Source organism: Acartia tonsa, chromosome 12, assembly GCF_053477335.1.
Source record: "Acartia tonsa isolate MP-2025a chromosome 12, ASM5347733v1, whole genome shotgun sequence".
In the NCBI taxonomy this organism is placed as follows: domain Eukaryota; kingdom Metazoa; phylum Arthropoda; class Copepoda; order Calanoida; family Acartiidae; genus Acartia; species Acartia tonsa.
This window is the reverse complement of record NC_137271.1, coordinates 35775732-35793331: the sequence shown is the minus strand read 5'-3', so window position 1 is coordinate 35793331 and position 17600 is coordinate 35775732. Positions and strand designations below refer to the sequence as shown.

At 32.3% G+C, this 17600-nt stretch overlaps 1 protein-coding gene across 1 annotated transcript; it reads left to right on the top strand.

Annotated features, from left to right (window-relative positions):
• The first annotated feature begins 8969 nt into the window (after nucleotides 1–8969).
• On the top strand, nucleotides 8970–13977 carry LOC145334630 (uncharacterized). The gene is made up of 7 exons (XM_080180165.1): nucleotides 8970–9073; nucleotides 9299–9351; nucleotides 9716–9779; nucleotides 10093–10132; nucleotides 10586–10725; nucleotides 11977–12039; nucleotides 13839–13977. Exons 1-7 carry the CDS (start codon nucleotides 8991–8993, stop codon nucleotides 13948–13950), a joined length of 555 nt encoding a protein of 184 aa, XP_080036291.1. The 5' UTR covers nucleotides 8970–8990; the 3' UTR covers nucleotides 13951–13977.
• Nucleotides 13978–17600: the final 3623 nt, after the last annotated feature.

Here is a 17600-nt window from a genome sequence, read left to right as displayed (position 1 = left end):
CGTATTTTTTTATGAAATTTTTTGGAAAAAATAGGACGTTTTCTATTTTAAGAGTTCCAATGATATCATTTTACTCCCTTTTTCTGTACGTAAGTCCATTAGACATTTATGTCCATAAATTTTCATGGTTTTCAATCAGATGATTGGCTTCTGAGGAATTTTGTGAAGATTCTCCTGATCGTGAAGCGTGCGTGTACCAAACTGTTACAGGAATCATCAGTTCAGCGCTTGGAATCGATGGAACAATTTTAACATGCCTAAATCAATGACCAGAGGTGTACGTTACGAGCAGACGATTATAATATTAAAGTTTTTACAAAAATGAAAAGATTTGAAATGAGCTATATATAACTATGCCCACAGGGAATAGCGGGGAATAGCGTCAGAAATATAAACACAGCTGAGTTCCTACAAAATAAAAAAAATCAATTTCTTAGCAGACGAAAAATGTGGTCTCAACCACCACCACTTATATACTACTATACTTATACGTTTATTAGATAGATTTAAGAATTTTAATGAAGATACGACTACATACATAACTTTTTCGTCCACTTTCAGCAAAGAAGCTGCTGAATTTAAAATTTCGGTTTAGTCTTTAAATATCCCTCTCTTTCCTATCTTTTCTCTTTCGTTTTTATAGATATTTATTTTCCTTTTCTCCGACTGTTATTTCAAGCATTATCAAAGGGTTACAAATAACATTGCAAAGGCCTCTCATGGCTTTAAGAATGGTAAAATTCGCCATCCTTTGATAGGAATAGTTATTTATCCTATATTCGTAATATTGACCATGCTGAAATGGGTGTGTTAAATATTAGATCAATGTTTTATTACATGGAAAACTTGGTATTTCTCTTTATACTGAAATGAAGAAGTTGGAATTTGAAATTTTTTAATGTGATCACTATATTGAAAGAAAAATTTGGAAATATATTCTAGGGTTGGGCCTGATAGTTTTTTGGCCGGATACCGGATACTGGATATCCGGCCGATTTCAAATGCCGGATATCCGCTATCCGGCCGGATATCCGGCCAACGCCGGATATCCGGCAAACTACCGGATATCCGGCCAAAATGCCGGATATCCGGCCAAAATGCCGGATATCCGGCCAAAATGCCGGATAACCGGCCAAATTATTGGCGTCTTATTATATAAAACTGGCGGCTACGCCTTAGAGGCCTCTAGGGGCACTTGGGGGGGGGGGGGGGTGGTAGTTGAATTTGATTATTTCAGATTTAAGAAAGAAAAAAAATTTAGGGGGGGCTGACGCCCCTTATTTTTACATTTAGTTGAAAAATTAAATAAAAATATTTTTTTTTTTTGGGGGGGGGGTTATTTTTTTTAGGGGTGATTTCTCTTGGTAGAGTGGTGGTACCCTCACCAAAAATAGTTATAAACCTTCCCAGGGCCTATGAGAAGCAACCCTGTAAAGGAGAACCCGATCGGTTCAGCGGTTAGCGAGATCCTTCAGTACAGACAAACAGATATACATCCTGTTACTTTATTACAAGGATTCAGGTTATGTAACTATTAAATGATCTTTCTCCTAAGCAACTAATATAATAAACTATTACTACCCTCAATCTGTTAAATATTAACCCCTGTTGGAGGATGGGCGGGGAGATGGCATTTAACGCATGCCCCCCCCTGTGCATTTTCTCTGTATAAAAGGTAGAGGGCTATAACTAAATGACTTTTGAAATATGGATATGACACATAACTGAGAGTTGGAATTTTTTGAATACCTCCTTCCTGGCGGGCACAGGATGCCAGCAAACCTGGCAAGGTCATTCAGGTAAAAAGTAAAAACATTTTTTTTTACTTAAACAAAGCATTTCATGTTGTCAAATACTTAAATATTCTATAGTCGTACATCCTCATATGAAATATAGGTGTTCAAGGTGATTTCAGAATCCAGGTATAGTCCTGCAAGTCCTGAACCTCCAGGTCTCCAGAAATCTTTAAACGGTTCCTGTGATAGCAATTTTTGTCTTAGACACTTCAAATTTTAAATTTAGGCTTTTTATATGTCTTCATGACATATTACAATTTCATAAAATCCGTTACTGTTTACCTGCCGACTGCCAGTTTGAGGCTGGCAGCTGCCAAGAACTGCTGCCCCCACCAAAATTTATGTTTTGAGATTTCTAATATAAAATTTACATAAAGATAAACATATTCAGAAAAAATTGTACTTATAGCTTCAATAATAAAAAAATTACAGCCATTTATAATTTTAAAAAGCAGAAATTTTTGTTGTAAAACATAAAATATTATATTGCCGGATATCTGGCCGGATATCCGGCCTCACTGGATATCCGGCCCAACCCTAATATATTCCCATATGTGCAATAGTCTAAAAATGAGAAAAATAATTTTTTCGACTTTATTGTTCGACTTGCAATGTTAATCATAGGGACATTGATTGACACATTATTTCAATAAAACAAACATACATTATTTCCTCCAACAAAAAAAGGTCTAGGCTGTTTCAAAAGGGGGAGGCAATTCATCTAACAAGAAAAGGTCTATTTAATTCATTTTCTTTAAAAAGACTATAAATGGATGTACAAATTCAAAGAATGAAATCTTGTTGCCTAAAAAATAAAAATAACATAAGATAAAATAATACATATAAATGCAATAAATCAAATTCAGTTAAGCGTAATAAAATCATAAATTGTTTGACAAATACAAAAAAGGTTATTTAAGCGTAATACAAAATAATTAACATTTAAAATACAAATACAAAAATACAGATAGTTGGTTTTTTTTAAACAAAACAAATGAAATAATTTGCTTTTTCTCTATCAAATTAAATATTTGCGATTAAAGCTCTATATTCATCACGCATGGAATAAATCATTACCTGGTCAATGGTCAAGCAGGACAGTCTTGCAGGTGAATTTTAGCATACAAGTATGATTCTTTCACAACAATCAACATACATCTCACATCACACACATTCTCTGAACATTAAAAGAAAAAGCGCTCAACGGAGCCATACATGTGTCTCGCTAGCAATGCCACACTATCTCCCCCCTCCTTGCTACTCAACAACGCCTTAGGGGAACATTAACAATAGTCTAGCGGCGCAGCCAAAAAAGTTTTTAAAAGGTAGCTGGTAAATATTATATTTTAAAGAAGTATTAAATTACGGGAACTGGCGAATATTTTGTTTAAAAGCGTAATACCCACATAGTTTATTTTTCTATGGTTACACCATAAAATGTCCATAACATTTTTTATGCAGGGTTGCCAAAGTGTGATTTTTAATAACGCGGCTTCTTTACAAATTATATTGCTTCGTTAGTCTATAACTCTGTATAAAACGTTATGTGGTTGTTGAATGTGCATATTTCTGTGGTGTAGAATCTTCTGAACAATCACATCTTGTATGCTTGTCAGTCAGGCCATTTTTTTAACTCATAAAACAGGCAAAACTTCTGTATCGATTTTGCTAGTCTTCTTATAGAAGGTGTTAACTATTTTGAAGAGGAGCAAATCTGTTAGAAAACAATTCAGTTTCTTGAAACATTGTTTACAAAAAGGTTGTTTTGTAAGCAATTATGACAGAGTTATGGCCATATACATGATCGAACAAACGGACTTTAGATAAATAGAGAAGGTGTCCTACTTATTAAATATTAATGATAACCATATTTACTTTGAATAATTTTTTGGGAACCCCATGTTAGCTCGTAACTTCGTATGAAGCTGTCGGTGTTTATTTACACCAACCAAAAAAATACAGGAAAAAATGATTACGGCCTAATCAATAATCATAATAACAAAGTCTTACTTGATATTAAATCAGAAAGGTTACAAATACAATGAAAAGTTTTTTTTTTTGAATTTATTTATACTTGTCTTACCCCATAATTTTTTTAAAGCGAAGCTTTTCTATAAATAGGGTCGGTCCGTCCGTACGTCCGTCCCGACGACGGATAGCTTTTTTCGTTAATTTAGACATGTTAGAATTGTCCTATCGATTTCAAATGTTGCATGGTGATTCCTTTAGTAGTTATTTTGAAAGCATCAATGTATTCTCGTACGATAACAAAAATTTATGTCGACGACATTTCCATAAGAATAGTCATGGTTGACTAATTAACGAAATGAAATTATTTTGTCTACATCGACTATATGGTTTCAGATAACTTTTGTAACCTTGGATGACTTATCATGAATCTAGGGGCTCTGTGGTTAAAGACGGAAGGAAATTGCAGAGAAATAGCCTAAAACCATCCCAAGACTTAAAATCAAACAGCAAAAAAACTATTTTGCTAAAGCTACTAAACACCAAATACAGCGCTTACCGCCTTTCCTTGATTTTATCGGAAAAAATATCAACATGTATGTATAATGTATATATGCTTTTAACATATTATTATACAATTTATATTTATTATTTTCTATTATTATAGTCTGTCTGCGTTCTCTCTTTAGTGTGTCTTTGTGTTTACTCATTAAAACTGGAAAAATGTTCGAAAAAATATGGATTTTTCTACTTTCTAATAAAAAATATGCATAGTTAAAATTATTCTTATTATTGTCTGTTATATATTTTAGCTTATTAAAATTACATACAATTTTTTCATAGCGAAGCTACTCTATAACTAACCTTGTTCGTCTGTCCTTCCGTCCGTATGTCCGCACTTGATTTATTCGGCGTCTATTCAAGATATAGATATGAAATTATCACTCAAATTCTCTCTTGCCTACTAAAGTGGCATTTAATTTTACAGGCGAAATGTGATTTCTGAAATAAAATATTAATGTGTATTTACTTTCTAAGTCCGTTTGTCTTATTTTTTCATGTATTTTTCATATTTTTTTCATATATTCTTTGTGTTCTGTAAGTACATCCATTTCAACCTCGATCTCGTCCTCATTGTTTCCAATAAATACTGGTAGGTATGTAGCTGTTAAAGATAGACCTCTTGTTTTCACAGATACATGTCTCTTACTTATTTTCTTGGCTTGACCTCCTTGACACCATCCGTCTAACAGTTCTCCTCTAAGTAGGACACCTGCCTTTTCCGAAAATATTATTGCAGTCAGCTCTTTGCCTTCCCCAATCCATGCTACTCCTTCTTTCTCCGCTCTTACTTCACTTATCAACACTGAGTCCCAATTTTCTTTTCTTGCTTTTTCTGCCACCTGTCTTGCTTTCTGTTTGTTAAAGGTTCCCAGAGACATTCTTTGGACATTCCATGTTATGATGTTATATTTGTCCTTTTCATTTTTCTGTTGTTTTCTCTTCTCCTGTCTCTTTGTTTTCCTCCTTTCTCTTCTGTTGGCCTTCCCCTCCTCTGTCTTATCCCTCCCCGGTCCTGGGATTGGGTGAATTGTCCGCAGCATTATTTTCACCCTTTGTCCTACTGTTCTCTCGTTTTCAACACCAAAATAGTTTCGGCCCAGCTTGAGCCTTCGCCAGTATGTTTTTATAGAGAGAGGTGTTGTGGCTGGTAACACCCCCCTCTGCTGCCTAAAAAAGCGCCGCGGGTTGTCCTCCTTTGCAGGTCTCCTCCCTGGCTTGCTCCTCCGGCCTCCTGGATTCTTTGCCGTTGGTCTCGTTTCCGTTTCCGCCGTTCCCGCTGGTCCTGCGAGGAAGGGATCCATTTGCACCAGCATGAGAATCTTTTATGTAATCTACTTTGACCGTCGTCATCATTAAAAATAAAACAAGGTTTCGGGTTTATTTTCTCCAATAAATATATTCTTGATTTTAATAAATACACTTTAAGTCTACTTTTACGTATTTCCATCCACGATTTTTGAGGCTTCGCTACTTATGGATGTTGTCATCCTTGTTATTATATTAGTAATTTTTTCACCAACCTTCCAAAATAAATCGTCACCACAACAAACAAAAAAAACTCTCCACAAAAGACTTTTTCATTTAAAAAAGTGTCCCTAGCCGCTAGTTTTATATATAAAGCAACTACCAAAAATGCACGTACAAAACTTAATAAATGATTCCTAAAAATAGATTTACACATATTAAAAGAACTATATGCAAATACGATCATTAACCTGTAAATAATAAATGAATTGTACCACCATCAATGAATTTGAATCAGGGCTCGACTACCGTAATTTTGTAACTGGACAAAGTGTCTCAAAAATCAGCCTGTGACATCATAAAAATGAGGGAGATGGATAATCCCTCATTTTTATGATACTGATTTTTGAAAAACTTTGTCCAGTTACGTAATTTTAAGAATAACAAATTTAGTCATTCGTTTTAAAAAATTCACTCACTATACAAAGTCCGAAAAAATCTACGCAATTTTGATCATAAACCTGTCTTGATTTCCAAATATCCCTATTTATATATGTATAATTAGAGTGTACTGAATTTTAAAGTGTGTAAGTGGGTGTAGGTATAACTTTATAGGAATTTATACATTTTGAAACAAAAAAAGTAATTTCAAATAAAACATTTTATAACGATTTTATCAAAGATCAAAATAAAGATATTTCTCAAATATTTATTTAACTATATAATAGATAAACATAAATTATTGTTCAAACAAATATTTTTTTTAACTCCACACTTTAAAATGTTAGGTATATGGATAATTTATTACTTGGATATTACATCAAATTTTCATTTTCTCTAATAAAGTAAAACTTGCACCCGGATTAAATTACGATTCCACAACCTTTACCCCGGCCCCTCCCCTCTTACTAGATGAATGAACTGACCAAATAAATTATATATTGCTGTACTATACTTATGTACATAGATGTTTTATCATTTACTCTTGTCTTTATTCCTGATTCCACCCTTAATCTTTAATTGTTTCAGCTTTCCTTTTATTATTTTGCATTTACCCTCATTTGCGAATGTGCACGTACTTCCGCAAAATTTAGGGAGGGAGGGGACATTACACTGTAAATTAAACCAGTAATTAAAGTTTTAAAACCACGTTACCTTATTCTAAAACTTTTAGTACTTTAATAGAGTTTTCTTTGGTTAGTTCCAAGCTAGAATTGTAAAAACTTTTCAACCAATAATTTGTTATCATCATTGTGGATGTATCTCAATTTATCATGCATTGTCTTATCCCTTTAGATCCCTATTAAAACCGCATTTTATCATATTAGATCATTCCTAACTATTATCTTATCAGTAGAACGTTGAAATCAATCCTAGGTATTTGCAATTGTGTCTTTGAAGAAATATGTATTTCTATGCAAATGTTATGATATAACGGATGTGAAAGCGCACCAACCCTCATTTACACCATGTTAAACCCATTAAAATATTAATAATAAATCATGACACAGTGCACAGTAAGAGATATAAGTTTTCCGGAATTTTAATGTAGGGAGTAGATTTGAAATCTGCATCAAATTTTAAGGATTTTTTATAGAATTCGTTTTTTGTAAAATTCTTTATCTAAAAGCGAAAATACATTTTAAGTTAATTAATTTTGACCAATAGGATAGGTGGATTTTAAACTACCTGCGCTCTAATTGGTTGAATGATGTACGACATCCAATCAGAGCGCAGATTTTTTAAATCCACCAATCACAGATGCCAAAATTAATTAACTTAATTTGTATTTCCGCTTTTAGATAAAGAATTATACAAAAAACGAATTTTATAAAACATCCTTAAAATTTGATGCAGATTTCAAATCTACTCCCTACATTAAAATTCCGGAAAACTTATATCTCTTAGTGCACAGTGCGGAAATTGCATTGGCTAATATTTGCTTAAGTGTGGGACTTCAACATATCTCTATTTGTACATTCATCTTAATTTAAAAAATCATCTAGCTTTGAGATTAAAATGACCTTTAAACATTTGAAAGCCGAATTTGATTTCTTGTACAAAAATCTATAAATTGCCTATTTTCATATTGATCTACCCAACAATAACGTTATTAAAATTGGTCAATCGTTAGGTGAATATTATTTTGTGTTTAAATATCTTCTTTACACTTAATTTATTGTCTTTACATCTTTACAAAAGTCCACTCAAAATCCTCATTGCTTTTAGGGTGTTTAATTTATACTGTCTCCATGAGAGTAACAATATAAGATATGAAAGCATTATCATAATGAAAAAAAATCCGCAAATAGGTAAACCAAAAAATAAGAGTCTACTATTTCATTCAGTCTGTATTTACTTCTAATGCTTTGCATATCCTAATGAATAATACAAATATTCTTTGTATAGTACCTTACCTATGGCAAACTCTTTAGTTTTTATATGTTTTTTTAAAAGCGAAGCTTTTCTATAATTATTAAAAGCGAAGCTTTTCTATAATTAGGGTAGGTCCGTCCGTCCGTCCGTCCGTCCGAGATAGTTAGCTTTTATTCGTTAATTTAGGCATTTTAGAATTGTCCTATTGATTTCAAACTTTGCATGGTGATTCCTGTAGTAGATAGGTACGATTTAGAAAGCGTAGCAACTCTATAATCGTTACTAGAATGTCCGTACGTCCATTTTAAACATGTTGATTTTTTTACTTTTTTAATAACAATTTTTTATGTGATAAAATCATCCGATTGATCTGATTTTTTGATTACTGATTCCTATTCCAATAAGGTACAATATTATGAGGTACAATATTATTTTGTCAAACATATTTTCATATTTTGTATATTCAGTTCTGACACTGAACAAAAGTTAATGTTTGTCTGTCATATCGTTTCAGAGCTTCGCTTTTATGGATGTTGTCATCCTTGTTTTAGTAGGGAGGGGACATTTGCATGACTGTAAATTAAACTTTTCCCCAATTTTTTATGGACATTTTTTCTTATTAGATGTCTTAAAAATGTTGGTACTTAATTGAATGGTTAAAACTACCAGTTGTTCAATATTTTCAACTTTAATTTTAATCTACAGAAGTGGTAATATTTTTATTATTACTGGAGTTACACATCAATTTAACATCCATTGTCTCATCCCCTAAATATCCTTTTACAATGTTATTTTAGTTCTAGACATAAATATTGCAATAAAATGAACGGAGCTGCGGTTTACAGAGAGCGGCGCAGGAGCCCATCTACAGAAGAGTCCAGAGAATCTACACCATCATCAAACAGGTTTAAGTTGTCAACGTGTTATGGAGGTGATATGTTCGAGTCTCAGCTAAAATCCAGCAGGACAACCCTCAACTAAATATAACCTAACATCTAAAAAACATCGAGAAAAATATTTTTAATTGATTTCAATTGATTGTAGGCTAGGTATTAGGTAAACTACCATTATTTCTATGTACTTCAATTCTCCTATTGATACCTAATATCTAAAGTATGTTTTTTTATTAGATCATCACCTTTAACAAGAAGAATGTCATCAAGAGAATCTACTCCAAGAACAAGTAAGTCATTCAGATCAAATCCTATATTATTATCTATAATACAAAGTAGAACATATCTATCCGTCTAAAGCTTAAGACCTTGGTAATCGCTAAGCCTTTTAAGCTCTACTCTTCAGGGAATACAGTTACTGGTCGTGCTGTGGTTTTAAAAAGAAAAAAATGCCTCTCTCGGCACTGTAGATTGCTTTTTATTGATCTTTACAAATGTTTTATTGTAACAAACGAACCTACTCTATATATATCTATACTAAGCATTATGTAAATAATCAATTTGTGCATATAATATGTTGAGCTTTTATGGATATAATCATCCTTGACAAATTTAACTAACCAGGAACCATAAAATTTTGTCTCTTATGTTTAGGACGACAAAGGTCCGAGACCAGAAGTCGTTCCAGGTCGAAGCAACGGTCCAGAAGAGATTCCAGGTAAAGTTATTTTGTTTTTACATTCTAAGAAACGGTTTGTCTAAAAGATGGGAAAGTTGGTGATTGATGCAGCTTAGGATAAAGCTTATTGGATGGCCCATAAAGCAACATAAGTGAATGTAATGCTTATTGGATTTCTTTGATAGCCACAAATATAATAAATGAGGCTTCTATCCCTTAGCAGTAGAGCAGCGTTGATCGCCCACCCCCTCTATTTTCTCAGCTCCTATTGTAGCTAGAAGGCCCTGTCCGTTAAGGGCTATAAACCGTGCGCCCGAGAGTTACCAATTTAAAACTATAATTTATTTTTTAGAAGTAGAAGTCACAGCAGAGCATCTAGTGTAAATAGCGAGGTAAGACATTTATTTAAAATTTCCTTTCAAAAGTAGCGAAGCTGCTATTTTCTCAAGGGATGACTGAGGGTCTGTTCGAGAGTATCAGCACGATCGAAAAAGCAAAATTTTCAAATCATATATTTAGATAAAAAAAATTGTTGAGCTCCAAAATACTCTACAATGCAACAATCGACAAACCAACAAAATTATTCATACCACATTCTGTGACCTATAAGAATTTTTTATAAAATTGAGAACTTGCTCTGTTATAGATTGGAAAGCAATTTAAAAAACTGTACTACTTTATATAATAGGCAGTAAGCTTGTTGTCTGTCCATTAATAACTTGCTAACCAATGAATTAATTGACATCTTCATTTTATATGGAAGCTTCAAATAGTTCCAAGAAGGGTTAAGATTATTTTAATGCCCTCTCGGAACCCATCTACCAGTGTCTTATGTTTGATTTAAGAAAATGGAGATGCGAGCAACAGAGAATGCCACAAGATACATGAACAAAACATTTGGAGTCACGATGAGTAAACTGTTGAAAGACGTGGGGGGCAGAAGACCTAATAATCCCATTGAATACATAGCTACCCAGCTTGACAGGTAAACAGAACTTCTCTTACCCTTGTCTGAATGTTTCAACTATTCATGAATTCCACTTTATCATATTTATGGGCAATATAATCTGTATATAAGTAGCGCTTACTAAACCACCAGGGTCTTAGGGTATAAGACAATGGACGATAAAATACAAAATTAACTCTTCTTAATTTTTGGTTAAAAGTTTGAAACAAATCAAAACAAAATTAAAAGTTTCGAGCCAACCTATAGAATAACTGTGTTGTATACATTGGGTACTATTGAAATCCCCTCCCTCCCTGCCGACAGCCAACATTTGATTGTACGACCTGCTGTTTGGAAAGGCGTTGTACCTGTTTTGAGGCTACTGCATTTTTTCATGTATTGATTTTATTTATGTAATACGTATTTTAAGCAATTTCAATTTTCAAGAATGACAACATCCAAGTGAAGCACAAAAAATTATGGAATGTACAAATGAATAAGGCGAGTTAAATAGAATAATGCACATATGTATGTCATAGAAATCTTCACTGTGGATAAAATAACATTTGCAGACTGACTGACGAAATGACTAAGTGACTTACTGACGGACAGACAAAGTGAATTATACAGTAACTTCATTACTATAAAGTATGTACTAAAATACCTTAAAATTGTAATTGTATGCTTAATCATATATCTCTATCATCAATATTAAATATCCAATACTTTTTTTGTAATTCCTTTCACAAAACTAAAATTATCATAATTTTCAACATATAAATATGTTTTTCATTAAATAGTACGTTTATAAATTTGTAATCGCTTAAATAAATATTCAAATAGTTAAGAAATTATAAGCATGCGAAAGGGGGGTACGCTGTAGGAAGTCTTGAATTTCTGATATATTAATTAAGGTCTTACCCATCTTTTAACCTCTTAAAGATTTATACCCACATACAAAACCCTTTGCACGCCATTGGAAGAATATCTTTGAGTAGCGCAGTCACTCCATAGCCAAATTTCAAAGTTGATATAATAAAAGTATAAGTAAATATGTATAATCCTGGCCCAATTGGTGGGGATCTCTTTTGTCTGCTAGCAAATTGCTTTATGCTCTTTTATAGCGACTTGGCTGCGTTAATATTTTCAACGGTACTGTCTGATATTCAAAGACCTAATTGAATGTCGGCACAGGGAATGTGACATATAGCTCGTGCCCCCTCTATCATTTTACTTTAATGTTTAAATCATCTCAATATAGCTGCATTACCTATGGACATAATTGTTTAGAATGAATACAGAAGAAGAACGCAGTAAGCAACAAGCACTGTGGCAACCTAAATCAAGCCTTGGGTAACTTTTCTTTCAATATATCACCTTTGGACTTTAGTGCTGTTATTACATCAACAATTTACTAGTCTGTTAGTATTTAACAAGGATGATAACATCCGTAAGTAGTAAACTGAATAAGAAAAACAAGCTAATGTCTAAACACAAAAAAATATCTTGTCATTCAGTAATCATATCATTATCACTCTTCTTTCAATAATTTTACGATTAATAGACGAAAAAACTAATTTGGTATTATTCAATTCTGGTCTGTCTAGCGTTTGCTGTTTGACGTAGTACCATTTTTTTATGCAATTTAAAATTACCTTATAAATTTTCTATTTCATGTAATATTTACTTGAATACAAATTTAATATAAAGTATTTTAAGTACAAAATTACAATTTGTTTGAACTATAATAATGATTAATGAACATATAGTTCAGTTTTATTACTTACTATGGTTAAAGTTATTCAGGGATAGGACAATGAACGATAAACAATCCCCCCCCCAGATTCTTGATTGTGAAATTGTACCCTTTAGTTACTGATTTTTTAGTTGAATCTAGCCGTATGGTTGTAAATTAATATGACTGTTATTATCACTCCCTCCCTATTTACTTAGTAAACTTGTTAACTTCAGAAAAGTAAATATACTGATATATTAAAATTATTAAGGCATATTTGTTTAATGCTTTTTATAAAGTTTTCAAATATTATGATTTCAAATTGAAATAATTAGAAAGCATGTTTATTAAAAACATTGGGGTTGCTTCTCTTAAAGTTTATCTGTCCTTCCTTTGTTTTTGATTCAAATACATTTTGACTTTGTAAAAGTAAATTTTCTCTCGCTATCTCACTTCAATTTCTCTCTTCCCTTGCATCTTTCTTTCTTTTTTCCTTCTCCACATCCACTCTCTTTCTTTCTTTCTTTCTCTTTCCCTTGCAACGTAAGATCTTATGTTTAGCTTTTACTTTCAAAAAGATTCGCCGTAATTGGAAATAATCGTTATTGTTCTAATCTATTTTTAAAAGCGAAGCTTTTCTATAATTAGGGTCGGTCCGTCTGTCCGTACGTCCGTCCGTACGAGATAGATAGCTTAGTTAATTAGTTAATTTATGCATGTTAGAATTGTCCTATCGATTTCAAACTTTATATTGATTCCTGGGACAACAAAGAAAAATATTATAAGCGAAGCAACTCTATAATCAAGTCCTAAAAATGTAAGTATGTCCTTAAACAATATCCTGTATTTAAGCAGATTTTCATCAGATTTACTTACAATTTTGTTTCCTTTGACTTTTAAACATTTATATTCTGATTATTTAGTTCTCACACTATAAAGAGTTAATTTTCGTTTGTCCTAACGTTTCAGTGCTTCGCTTTTATGGATGTTGTCATCCTTGTTTAATAGTGATGCAACTTTGTTAAATTTTCATACTTTTTAACATAATTAATGTTTAAATAATAACAATGAATTTGACATATTTATTTTACTTTTTAAATAATTTTTAAAGAAATAGCTTTTTTAGTAGGCAAGCTATTCCATAATTACACTGTATACGTCTGTCTGTCTGTGTCTCTATCAGTAAAGCAGGAAGAAAAAGATTAGTTTGAACATGTCTGATGTATAGACTTTTAAAAATTTTACTGACTACTCACTTTGTCTGTCTGTCTGTCTGTCTGTCAAGAACTCTATCAGTTTAGTAGTTTTTTAAATCTTAAGCTTAAAACAAAGAAAACCTTGCTACTTTATATAAAAGGATATTACTAACATTTTAACATTTGATTGCAATACCTGTGAAAATATTGTTCTTGCTTAGGAATGAGAGTGAGAGGCGTGATTCAATTGACTCCTTGGACCAAGAATACCTAAACTTGGCAAAAGCCAGGCAGGAGCAGTTTTCTTCGAAAGACAGGAAAGATAAATCCTAGATGTAAAGTAGTAGGATGTCTATATGTGTGTGTGTCTAAAGTTTTCTAAGTTGAACTGCAAAATAATCAACATTAAGCAACTTTTTGACCCTTAGCATTAAGATTGATAGCTATTACAATACAAAATTGTATGCTTTTGGTGATAGTACAGTATATTTGTTTCTTATAAAAAATATATACTATGCATTTTTTTTAAATTTTAAAACCAAGTTAATACGTCTCCTGATTAGAAACTTAGAATTTGAAAAGAATCCTGATTATGTTGAAAATATTTGGGCAAAAGAAAAGTAAGTTTCATTGTTAGATTTTTCAAATATGTAAAATTTCTTTAGAAATTCATTGCAAAAAAACAAAAATTTAAAGCTTTGTTTTATAAATAGCAGTAAAAAATGACTTGCTTAAATGGTTAGGAATCTGTCGTCATTTAGGTTGCTAACATGGATATCCCCCATTGGTCAGTTTGTTCATTCAGTAGGAGTTGAGGGGATGGGGTAAATGGGGTAGATGGAGGGGATCGTTATTTCAGCCAGCTACAAATTTCATTTTATTAGAGTATATGATAATATGGTGTAATTTCCAAATAATTATAAACCAATTCTTGCTCAGAGAAATATTTCCAAATTCATTATTGATTGATTTTTTTCAAATGTCGTCTTATCCACAGGCCGAGTATTGATGTGACAAAGAGAAAAGGTTCCAATTTATCCCGCCAGGCGAGCAGAGCCTCTTTGCCTTCAAAACAGGAATGTCAAATTTTTCAAAAAATAAATTTGCTACAGTATTTTGTTAACCAACTGATTTCAAAATTATATTTATAAGAATATCATGTTCCATACTTATTTTTGGTTACTAGTATGTTTTTGTTGAAATATTTAAGATTCTTTATTATATTCTACATATGCATATAATTGTCCTTAATGATTTTTTACTACATATTCAATTTTGAAAATTTAACAAAAATATTTTGTCAGGCTATAGTGGCAGAAGCAAATGAACGAGATGCTAAACAAAATAATTACTTGAAAAAAGGAAAAGAATCTTTTAAATGATTAGAGTGGTAAAATAAAAAATGTTTTGGCGTTCAACTAGACTACTACCTGCCCCAAGCGGTGGAGAACCTTTTAGTCTGCTAGCAAAACTGATATTTTGAAGGAACTATAATTTCCGACGCTATTAGATAATTTCAAAGATGCAATACAAAGTCGGGGCAGGGTCCCCGCCCTGTGGGCAGAGTTACAAATAGCTTATGACCCCTCTTTTCATTTACTTCAATTTGTTAAAATAAGAATTCAACATACAGAAAATTTGGAGCGAAAAATTTCATAGTCTATTGTCTTTTCCCTGTAAAATTAAAAGATCTTTAAAAATCAGATAGTAAATCAAGCATTACAAGCGGAGGTGGTGGTGGGGCTGACCGTCGTAATAGTTTTAAAAGTGGAGGCTCGACAGACAAAGCTATTAATGGAGTAGTTCCCAAGAGAAAAGAAACCAGCTCAACTCTTTCTTCTACAGAAGGGGTAAATATCCTGATATTAAAGTATGTGTTTCTGTCAATGTGTATGTTTTACTGGCTAACCGATAGACTGATAGGTTTTTTTCTTTTCTGTGAAGCTTCGTATAGGACAGAGAAGGTTTACAACTGTTTTTCTACGAGAAATCATGCCTGAAATAAGAAAACCCCGTTTTCTTTTCAAAACTATAATGGAAAGTGGAGTGTTGACTTACCGACCCTTTTTTAAAATGCCCCTAGAGGCATAACATTTAGCTGCTCGCTCTACTTGTATTTCTGTCAAGGGGTATAGGAATTTGGGTTTATATGGCCTGGATTCAAAACTTATTCTTTCCGTTGTCTTATTTTAGATAACTTTAAATAATTTGAGTTAAATGGTAGAATTCCGTAGTATGAATATTTTTCTAGTGATGAAGCTTACAATTAATAGAATAAATGTAATCTTAGTATTGTCAGTTTAATATTAAATTAAATTCTATTTCAATTTTGTTTAATTAAGGTATCGAGTGCTCCATCAAGTGTTTGGAGTTATAACAGCTATAAAAGTTCAGATCAGAATAAAAGATCACTAAGTTTAAATGCGCTAAAGTAAGTATAGTGAAGTAATTATTTCTAAGATTTTTGTATAAATAAAACTACAGAATTAGGTTTATTAGCTTAGCTTATTATAATTTTTAATAATGATTTTTTTTTATCATTTTATCTAAACCGGTACATGCCAAATATCTCACATACATGATATTCTTTTTTAATACCTCTCTTTCTGTCTTTCTTAGAGAATAAGTAAAACTTTTGTATAGGGATACAGATTCCAAAGACATCCCCAAGACGCATCGGCGAAGGAAGAAGCGAATACCTACAGTGGCCATGTCTAATGAGGATTATAAAAAGAAGCGCGGCATTAACGCGGCTGTCACAGTTACCAGAAAAACAAGTAAGATTATTTTTAAATGATTGCAGATGTTGGTGAATTTGTACTGCGTCATATCAAAAGACAATAAAAGTGTCATCAAATTATTTGTTAAGCATGTATCAATGTAAGCAATGAAGCATAGGGAATGTCTTGGCATATAAACGTATATCTATTAACAGTAATGGAATCAATGCTTAAACTGATGAGTGAAAATAGTTCAAATGGTCTTTGCTTTTTATTTGTCGAATTGCGTAGACTTTAATTTTGGCAATAACTCAAACTTGCTGCTTACAATCCATTTTGAAACGTTCTTGTATACAAGAATTGGTGTACAGACAGACATAACATATTATTATAGTAACTGTGCTACCTCTAACCCGTGACCTTGGTTCATTACCATCCGCTCGTCGTTTGGAAGGTTATAGGTTTGACTCTAGGCTTAATTCATAAATAAATACGTTATAAATTCTATGGCAGGTTCACAACATTTATAGTTAGAGTAGGACTAATGCCTTGGCACAAACAGGTGCAACTAACTACCATGCATAGTTAGGACAAATAATTGGTTGTCTGATAGGTGTTACATTACCTATTTTCCCGGATATTTTGACAAAAAAGAAGATGTTTGGCTTCCTCTAGTTACCCTTGGTTGTTGCATGAGATAATTGATAGGTAACTGTGCTTCTAAAAAGAGGAAAACTTAAATGAATTACAACGTAGACAAAAATGGTGATAAAACTCATAAACAAAAAAAAGTTTGACATTGATTCATAAAGCAAAACAGCTTCTTACATACGCAAACAATTTAAACAAGGATGATTGTCCATTATATTAATAAGTAGCGAAACAATAACATAAATGATAATGAAAGCATTGTATAAAAGTCTTTTTTTGGCAGGTATCGTTGATAAATCACAAAATATGAAGTTTTCATGTTATTATTCACTAAATTTGAAGCGATTTTAAAGGTTTTCCAGTATTCAAGGAATATCGTTTAATGGCTGTAAGATGGCCAGACAGACTGATGGACAAACATATTCTAGGTTAAGAGTAGCTGCGCTACTTATAATTACAAATATTGTGTTGGATTGTCAATTGTGAATATAATGATAATGCTGCCTTGTTATCGATTTTCTTTCCAGTGGCTTTCATTCACACATACATATTCTGAATTCATACACCTTGATTAATAATGTACACTTTTGGGGATTTTGTAGCGAAGCTTTC

What these genes read in the sequence shown, in the direction of transcription:
- LOC145334630 (XM_080180165.1), top strand. Translation starts at nt 8,991, where the DNA reads ATGAACGGAGCTGCGGTTTACAGAGAGCGGCGCAGGAGCCCATCTACA. An exon ending in AGAATCTACTCCAAGAACAA is followed by an intron (nt 9,352 to 9,715) that starts GTAAGTCATTCA and finishes TCTTATGTTTAG; the next exon opens with GACGACAAAGGTCCGAGACC. An exon ending in CATCTAGTGTAAATAGCGAG is followed by an intron (nt 10,133 to 10,585) that starts GTAAGACATTTA and finishes GTTTGATTTAAG; the next exon opens with AAAATGGAGATGCGAGCAAC.